Genomic DNA, 9,377 nt, shown 5'->3' with positions numbered 1-9,377 from the left:
TGAGCTCTGTTTTGTTTCAAGACACTCCCTGCATTTCAAACCCAGGGCCTGGAGATGCCCTTGTTGGAGAGCCATCCTATTTTTGCCTTGCAAGAGAGCAAACTGAAGGGCATGGGGAATAGAAGGGGTGAGGCGCTGCCAGAGTCCTAGCTACGCCCCCACCCTCCTTCCCCTCCTGTAATCTTCATAGCATCCCCTCGGATCCTGGCATTCCCCCCATCCCTACCCCCACCCCATAGCTGCTGCCCACAGCGTCTGACGTTCTGAATTAGCCCGCAGTATAACCGATGGTTGATTCCAGTAGCCATAGAGACGGGGCGGGAGGGAGGGACCTCAGCCCCCCCCCCCCCCCCACCCACCCCCCTGTCCTTGCCAGACACCTTAGTGTAATCTACTGCCGACCTCTGCTTCTCTCTCAAGCACATGTGGAGTTCCTAGGGTGCTAAGTATTCGGCAAGACAGTGTGAAGATGGGCCAATTGCCTGGTGCAGGTGTCCGTCAGCAAGGGATGCTCAGGGCGATTGGCAAGGGGAGGTCCTCTCCTCTTCTGGTTTCAATGAGGGGCAAACGAGGTTTAAAAAACCATTTTAATCCTCAGCATTTTGCTACCTGAATAAAGCTGAGTTTATTTGGACACACGTCTCTGCCCTGTAAGTCCCGCGGGTCAGAGCTGATCAGAAGCTGATCCAAGCTGCCTAAACCCCGCGGCGCGGAAGGCCCGCCCCCGCCCGAGAGACGCGCTCGCGCCTGCGCGGGGCCGACTGCGCGCGCTCCCGTGGGCCGCCGGGTCCTGCTGCGCATGCTCGGCGCCCACCGCCCGTCTGGGACCCCGCGCACCCGAGCGTCTGCAGTTCGGCGCTGCACCCCAGCCTGGGCAACCCGCGCCCGGCCATGACGGCTCATTCCTTCGCCCTCCCGGTCATCATCTTCACCACGTTCTGGGGTCTCATCGGCATCGCCGGGCCCTGGTTCGTGCCCAAAGGACCCAACCGCGGGTAAGGATGGCGCGCGGGCCCGGCCTCCCTGCGGACCCCTCCCCGGGCGGCGGCGGCCCCCTCCCAGCCAGTGATGCTAGAGGCCGAGGCTGGCGTCTGATACGGTTTGCCCACCCCTCGCCGGCAGTGACCTTGAGCGAGTGTTACCCCTTCAAGCCTCGCTTCCTTCATAGGTAAAATGATGCTGATACCTGCCTTCTAAGGCTGCGGTGAGGGTTACCCGAGATAATGCTTGCAAAACCCTTACCAGCGCGTCGCACGTGTTATGTATTGAATAATTTTTAGCCGGTATTACTGTTTTTTAAAGGGCCCCTGGCAGATTTCTGTATCGGTTGCACCGTTTATCAGCGTCTACATCATTTTACCCTTGGTTAGGAAGTGCTGTCTCCTCTTGATTACAAGTTCCTCTGGATGAATTGTCTCCTTCGTCACTGTAGATCCACGAGGCTTAGTAATGTGGAAGGAATGGATCAAATGTAATTTTCTGGCACTTTCAGGTGCTTTAGACCAGGGGTCCTGGGGTCTGGTCTGGATTAGGTTAAGCTTTGGTTGGAGGCTGCTTGGACATATGGGCGCGGTCTCTGGTCTTCAAGATCTGCAGGGCCCAGGGTCCCACCACATCACTTTGTGAACCACTTTAGTCTCTCACCTCTCCTGCAAACTCTGGTGAGTTCTGTCCAACCGAAGTCTCTCCTGCTGCATCTTAAGCTTCTGTCTCCAGTCCTCTTTGTGTGGACACAGGTAGCTAGTCCCTGCTCCCTTTATAACCACTAACGCTGCCTCAGAAATGACTCGCGAGCTCCTTGCCTCCTGCCAGCTTCTGTTTTCCATGCCCGTGCCCCATGAAGTCTGGCTGCATGGTGGGATGCTGCCAATGCAGCTGGGGGGGACGGGCTGGGGGTGTTACACGAAGATGGAGAAAGAGTGGGTGTGGAGAAGGAGATGAAGGGAGTTCGTAACACAACTTGGATGCGGGCAAGACGTGTTTCCCCTGAGGTGACCCTTGGAGTTTTTATCTTCTGTCTTAACAATTCTCACCCTGAATAGAACTCAGCCTCCTGTGTTCAGCGGCATCGGGAAGGGGCAGGAAAGGGGCCAACCCCAGGAGCTCTTTCTCTGGCCCCGGCCAGGCCTTTGAAGGGGGCTGGTTCCACCCATCCTGACCTGCCTGTCTCTTCCATTGCAGAGTGATCATCACCATGCTGGTGGCCACCGCGGTCTGCTGTTACCTCTTGTGAGTACTACTCCCCGGCTCACAGTCGTCCCTCCTCCCCCTAGTCCCCGTCTCCCCTCTGTCCTGGTGGTGACAGATTCCACTTTTTTTTTTTTTTTAAGATTTTATTTATTTATCAGAGAGAGAGGGAGAGAAAGCGAGCACAGGCAGACAGAAAGGCAGGCAGAGGCAGAGGGAGAGGCAGGCTCCCTGCTGAACAAGGAGCCCAGTGTGGGACTCGATCCCAGGATGCTGGGATCATGACCTGAGCTGAAGGCAGCTGCTTAACCAACTGAGCCACCCAGGCGTCCCCAGATTCCACTGAGTCCATAAAGCCTGGGAGAGAAGGCGGTTGGAGACAGCAGAGAGAGCGATGGGCTGGAAATCGTGGGCCCCGGGGTCCACTTCCAAATGTGTCACCTGAATAGGCTTTGTCTGGTCCGTAGGCTGCAGTGGGCCAGCTGGGTCCAGGCATCAGAATCTCCTGGAGAGAGTGTAAAATGCAGCTTTTAGGCCCACGCCCTAGACCCACTCAATCACAGTTTGCAAAGGTCTGCACTTTGGAGTCCGTATTTTTAATACTTGCTCCTGGGTGTCTGTGACACAGCCGGTTTTGAACCACCAGATGGGGCGGTAGTCTTCTAACTTGGGACAGGGGGGCCCTGGGGATGTCGAAGAAGAGTTCCAGGGGATCCAAGGACCTGGACAGAGTGAGGGAGTCAGCGTTCAGGTCCTGAATGTCCAGATGTTCTCTTCCTAAAACTGCCATTCACCATAGCCCCTCCCCCATTAGAAGAAAGGACACCTGTCCTTCCACCCAGGCCTCTCACGTCACCTTGCTGCATGTTTAAATCATCCTACCTGCCAACCCAGGGAATAAGGCCAAGTTCTGGTTTTGAGGGAAGCCCCTCCCGTGAGCACTCAAGCCACATGAAGCCTGTGTGGCTTCCCATCATCCTGGGTCTCAGCCACTCTTTTTGTGGGTCAGGCTTGACATAGCTGGACTGTTCTGAATTCCGAACAGTCAAAATAGGACAGGTAAGAGCAATGGGCTACTGATTCTTCGAAAGGTGACAGACTGTTTTAAATTAAATGGAATAACAAACCGATAAACGAAAGTGCCTAGAAAATTTCTCAAGACTACCAAATTCATCAAAATGCATAGCATAAGGCCCACCCTTAAAAAAAAGTACATGACTGCTTTCAGATTTGGGTTATGTTTTTTAGTTAAAACCTGTTTTATAGGGGCGCCTGGGTGGCTCAGTGGGTTGAAGCCTCTGCCTTCGGCTCAGGTCATGATCCCAGGGTCCTGGGATCGAGCCTCACATCAAGCTCTCTGCTCAGCAGGGAGCCTGCTTCCTCCTCTCTGCCTACCTCTCCGCCTACTTGTGATCTCTCTCTGTCAAATAAATAAATAAAATCTTAAAAAAAAACCCCAAACCAAACCTATTTTATCTAATTGGATCACGAACTATTTATTGCTATTAGCTGGTTCTCTCCTTTCACTTTATCTAATGTTAACGATTTTCGACCTCCTATTAACAACAAAAAAATTAAACTTGTTAAAAATAATGATGACTGTTAGATGTGCCCTTACATACACAGGAGTGTACGGTTTTCACAGTTCTCCCCAGACAGAGCATCTCTAGACCTGTTGTGCTGTTCCTCGGTCCTTCGGGGATTGGCAGAACGTCCTCATCCGTCCCAAGGAAGGCCTCGGAGGGGCTGCCATTCGCTGGCTCGGAGACCGGGACGGAGCGGGCGGTGGCTGGGAACCGGGCCGTGCTCTGGCTGTGCGCGATCACAAACACCGAATGGACATCTGGGGAAAGGAGGCTGGCTTCTGAGCGGGACATAGAGGTGGAGGAGGGGCAGCTTAAGAGAATGCTGGGCCTAGAAATTATGTTGGCAACATATCAGCTCGGGGATGATGCTGATGACAAAACCCGTGGCCGGGTTGGCATGTGACCAGAGGCAGAGCCAGGGTCCCGCCGCGTCCTGGCTCACCCTCGCTGTGCTGTCCCTGGCAGCTGGCTCATCACTATCCTGGCCCAGCTGAACCCCCTTTTCGGGCCGCAGCTGAAGAATGAGACCATCTGGTACGTCCGCTTCCTGTGGGAGTGACCACTGCCGCTTCGGCCGCAGGTACCGGGGGCCCAGGCCGTGCGGGTGGGAAAGGGGACTGAGGTGTGGGAGAAGAGCTGGCAGGGCAGTCATTAGAGTTTCTGTTCGCGTTCTTTTACTCTGTTTTTGTATTTGAGAGCGAGATCACAGACCAGGGGGTGGGGGAGGCCGAGGGAGGAGTAGCAGGGAGCCTGATGCGGGACTCGACCCCAGGACTCTGGAATCATGACCTGAGCCCCCAGGTGCCCTAAGAGTTCGTACTTAGACTCAGGCACTCATTTACTGGGCGAGAAAAGACAAAGACGCAGAGCACCTGGTACTGTCTCCGCGGGGTGCCATACAGGGTGTCAGGGACCGAGGGAAGACCAGGGTCCTCGGGCAACAGCTGAGGCTGAGCCATGGTGGTGGTTTCGGGCGCTGCAGACGGGGGGGCGGGGTGCAGCATCTCTTCTGGGTGAGGGAGCGTTGGGGCACAGGGCCATGAGACGCTGACCGGAGAGAGGGACAGTTGAAGTGGGCCGAGTGGCCGAGGCGGAGGCAGGAACAAGGAAGTTCTCCAGGGAGGATGTTGGGGGGGGGGGTCTCCGCAGCCAGGAGGTGACCTCTTCATGTGATGTGCTTTTCAGGTGCCCCAGCTCCCTGGATGACTTTGGCTGTCCTGTCCCCGACGACCCCTTTGTCCCCACCCTCACAGCTGTATCTGGGTCCCTCCCTGGCTTCCTCCCCCAGTTCCTGCCTTCTCCATCCGGTCTGGGCCTCGGGAAGCCCGGAGCTGAGTCAGGCTGGAACAGAAGATACCAGCCCTCAGACTCCCCCTGCTCCTCCCGAGGAGACCTTGGGCAGGAGCTGATGGGGGTGGGACTTGCCTTTTACCAGCGAGACAGCCTGTCCTGTGGAGAAGCGGTGTCCAGCCCGGGATGCGCCAAGCCCAGGTCGGGCTGGACCAGGGAGAAAGCCCCGGACGGGGAGTCCTCTGGTTCCCATCAGCTCTGCCATGGTCCTGTTGTGCGACCCCGGGTAGCATCTCTGCCTCCGGGGGCCTCCTTGTCTGTGACACGGAGAGACCCGATCGGGGTGTCGCAAAGGCCTTTCCTGGAATTCTTTAATTTTCAGACACAGATAGATGTGAAATTTCTTAAAAAGTTGAAGTAACGGAAAAAACACTCACACGCAAAAAGCAGCATAGTGATTTGGATCAGAATTGAAACCAGTATGTTTAGGATTCTTTATCGTCCTAAAGTCACTAAAATGGGCTTGCTACAAAAGTTCTATCTCCTTAGAATATCCTCTCCCCCCTGTCTCCGTCCCTCCTCTGCGGGGAAGCTCCGTGCTGTCTGGAGCTGTCTGAGCCCGGCCCCAGGCCTGGAGTCCCTCACTGGACGGCAGGGGAGTGGGTCTCAGAGCCCCCTTCCGCCAGTGGCAGCAACTAGGTCGCCTGGAGTCAGAGAGGCTGAAGAGAAACAGGCGTGGGTGAGCTTTGGGTGCCCCTGTGGCCCTCTGGGCCCGTCCTGGCCCCGAGGCCTGCACCAGACCTGTCCGCCCCAGAGTGGCCTGGGCTCTGCGCTGGGAAGGGGAGGGTGGCGGAGCGCCAGCGGACGAGGTCTGGAAGGCAGAACGTGCAGGCACCAGACCAGAGGGAACCCAGGACCCCCCACCTGTGCCCTCCTCCCAGGAAATTTGCAGCTGAGAACTCAGGCACCCCGCACCCCCCAGCCCTGCCGCATTGCCCCCCGGGGGAAGACGCCAATCTTGAATATTTATTGACTGTATTTATGGGATGCGCGTTCCGTTTAGTGGGCATTATCTTTGGAACAGTGGTCAGTTGCGATGCGTCTCACATAAATTTCTTGGTTCTGGGCTTGGCCTGTTGCTCAGAACTCTGGCTCGGGCCTCCCTTTGACATCCCGCCACGCCCCCTTTCAGACTCCCTTCCTGTCCTGACCTCTGCGGGCCTCCTGGAGTGGGGGATGTTGAGTCTGGGTGGCCCTGAGAATCTGATTGCGTCCAGTGGCTCGTGAAGGTGGCCAGGTCCTGGCTGAGGCCGAGTTTGCTGGCTGCCGTGCCCCTGTCCGCCCAGTTCCCACGTGCTCAGTGGGTAGATCGGGGGACATGGGGATGGAGGCTTGGAGCTGCAGGTCTGGATCGTGGACACTGAAAATGACATTCTCCTGCGACCTGGAGGAGAAGGTACGGCCATCCCGGCTTCTGCCCAAAATCTGTCCTGGCAGAAGGAAGACACAGCAATGTTCCAGCAGATCTCTGACCCCGATTCATCTGTACCCCAGATACAGAGCACGCAGCCACTGAGCCTGGGCAATAAAGCAGGTCTCCAGATCTCCAGAGTGTGGCCTGCCTCATTCCTGAATACCTGAATGCACCCACCTGCCTGCTCCCGGGCAGTGACCAGCCACCTGCAGGGGGCTGGAACCCAATGAGCAGGAAGGACTGGCCCTCCAGGGCTGGGGAGTGCAGTTCACGGGCAGGGGGTGGGGGGCAGTGTAAGAGGTTTGGGGGTGGGGAGGCTTGGGGACAAATGAGGGACTAGACCATCAAGGGCCTGGACACTCTCTGAGGAGCTTGCATTGATCCAAAAGGCAGTGCAAAACCACGAAAGGGTTTTAAGGCAGGGGAGTGACATGACCCTATTTGATTTCTAGGATGATCTCTGTAGGGTGTTCCATGGACAGGAGCCTCTTAATAGGGTGCCTGTGGGAGGACGGAGGCAAGGGGCTGGTGGAAGTTCTGGTTAGAGCTGAAGGTAACCGGCCCGTGGGCTGTGGATGGCTCCGGGCTGGGGGCCCTGTGGGGAGCGATGGAGCAGGGGGTCTCTGGTCCTGGTGGCTGGCCAGGCTCCGTGAGGGGCCACAGAGGAGCAGGTTTCCGAGGGGAAATGGTGGCCTATGGTTCCCTTTGTCTCCGGGCAAGTCAGGTGCGCCCCGGGCATCCACATGGAGATGTCCAGTGAGGTCCAGTCGCGTGGGAGGAGGTGCCGGTCTTCAGCATAAAATAATGTGGTCCCTGAGGCCACAGGGTGGAGTGAAGTGTGAGACAAGGCCGGGAAGGAGCCTTCAGGGACACCAGTGATAGGGGACAGGCAGGTAAAGATACAAGAGGTCCTCGGGGAGGCAGGAGCGGACCTGGGTGCCTGTAATTGTCACAGAGTTCCCAGAAGTGATTCAAGAGGAGGGAACGTCCCAGGCATCAGAAGGGCCCCTCCCAAGAAGTCAAGGGAGTGGGGAGAAAGACAACAGACAGTGGGACCCTTGGAAAGACATAGGGACATAAAGGGAATAATACAAGGAGGGGACCTTATTGGGTCGCCTTTCCTGGGTCCCTGCGGGTCAGGCCCTGGCCCTGGGGACAACTTGTGAGGCTGCGTGGCATCTCCCCCCTGCTGCTGTAACTGAAGCTAGGGACCCCTGGGACCCCTGCTGTCCCTGCAACTCCCCCTTTAGGGCCTCAGGTCTGGGATGCTGAAGATCACTGGCCCCAAGGCCCCGGGTTGGGGTGGGGGGTGGCGACATGTGGTTGCTTTCCCCACTCGCTTGCCCTTCCCTGGCTTCCCAGTGTTGCTGGGATGGAATGCTGCATGCAGCTCCTCCCAGACCCTCCTGGGAGGTGCATCTGTCCCCCTGTTCAGGTGGAGTCCTGGGGAGCATCCCCTGCTCTCTAGGCCACCTCTGAGCAGCTCGAGTCTGGCAGCTCCTTCCCCAACTCAGTGACTTTCCCACTGATTCCTTCCTTTCTGCCTGCGCAGCTGTTCGGGGGCAGAGGAGAGCAGCCCAGACCGTGGGTGTGTGACTCCCTCCTGGGATCTGGGGCTCCCCCCACAGCTTGGTGAGGACTGCATGCCTTTCAATGCCTCCAGCCCCACACCCACGGCAGAAACTGCAAGGTGAGCAGGAATTGTCCAACATAAACACAGCCAGACATCAGTTAAAGCCGTGAAGGCAGGTTTTATTCTGTAACTGCTGACAGCAGGGAGATCCGAGCTCAGTTCCATCTGTGCTGAGGTGAGGGGCAGTTAAAGGGAGAACGGGGGAGGGGGGGGTAAAGCGGGGGCTCAGGTAGAGTCCGGAAAGTGGGAAATCACAAAGGGTCGGTCAGTGGAAGGGCCACAAGGTCAGCTGTGTCTCCCATAGCCACTGGACTGAGGCCCGATCCTTCCTGATTTCATTTTGGAGGAAAGGACATCCCTGGATTGCAGGAGATCCATACAGCCATGCCTCATGGGGACAGAGGAAGGATTCAGAATTGGAAGTGTTTTTTTAAGTAAATGCTCTAAGAAAGGGCAGTAGGTCAGAGATCTGAGGTCGGGTACTGGCTAGAACGGACAGTAAATTCTTCTGACAGCCCAGAGCTTTTTCAAACAAGAGCCCAGAGAGGCTCGGCTGTGCCAGGGAATCCAGCCTTGGGCTGCCTAGAGCCATGCCAGGCTGGCTGAGTCTGGGCATGGGGTCTGGACTGAAGCATGTGTGCCGAGATCCCGTCTTTCACGGTCAGTTTCAAGCACCCACCACCTGCCACCTAAACAGCACGTCGATTAGTGTCAGCCTCAGACAGAGACGCTTGGAGAACTCAGTCGAAGCATAAGAACCCTACGGATGGGCGGGGGCAGAGAGTAGGATAACCCGGCACCATACTTCGTGGCAGAGTGGGTTGGGAAGCAGCTTCAGCGCTGGGACGGGACAAGCCAGGAGAGAAGACCCAAGGTGGCCAGGGTAAGCGAAGCTGCACGCACAGAGGGTGGCCGCCAGGGGGCAGTGCTCCAGCGAGGGATCGACACCTCCAGAGACGTTCATGCCACCACCGGCAGTGCCTCCAGAGGTTGCAGCCTTAGAACGGGGCTGTTAGTGGATGGGCAGAGACAATTCCCCAGAGGAGATCACAGCCTGGGTGAAATGTCCTTCAAGAGTATGTGAGCGTGACCACAGCCCATGTTTACTGAGCAGTTGCTTCGTGCCAGGCACTGCTTGGGAAAACCAAAGGGCAAGGCGCTAAGGACACTTGCCAGCTTGATGCTGCTCTGATGCCAGCCTTCCAAG

General features: G+C 57.0%; 1 protein-coding gene across 1 annotated transcript; it reads left to right on the top strand.

Moving 5' to 3' along the window:
* The first annotated feature begins 740 nt into the window (after positions 1–740).
* ATP6V0E2 (ATPase H+ transporting V0 subunit e2) lies at positions 741–6,666 on the top strand. Its single transcript, XM_059396155.1, has 4 exons — positions 741–995; positions 2,182–2,229; positions 4,239–4,353; positions 4,959–6,666. Exons 1-3 carry the CDS (start codon positions 892–894, stop codon positions 4,330–4,332), a joined length of 246 nt encoding a protein of 81 aa, XP_059252138.1. The 5' UTR covers positions 741–891; the 3' UTR covers positions 4,333–4,353; positions 4,959–6,666.
* Positions 6,667–9,377: the final 2,711 nt, after the last annotated feature.

This window comes from Mustela nigripes, chromosome 4 (assembly GCF_022355385.1).
Source record: "Mustela nigripes isolate SB6536 chromosome 4, MUSNIG.SB6536, whole genome shotgun sequence".
In the NCBI taxonomy this organism is placed as follows: domain Eukaryota; kingdom Metazoa; phylum Chordata; class Mammalia; order Carnivora; family Mustelidae; genus Mustela; species Mustela nigripes.
This window is presented reverse-complemented; position numbering and strand designations above follow the sequence as displayed.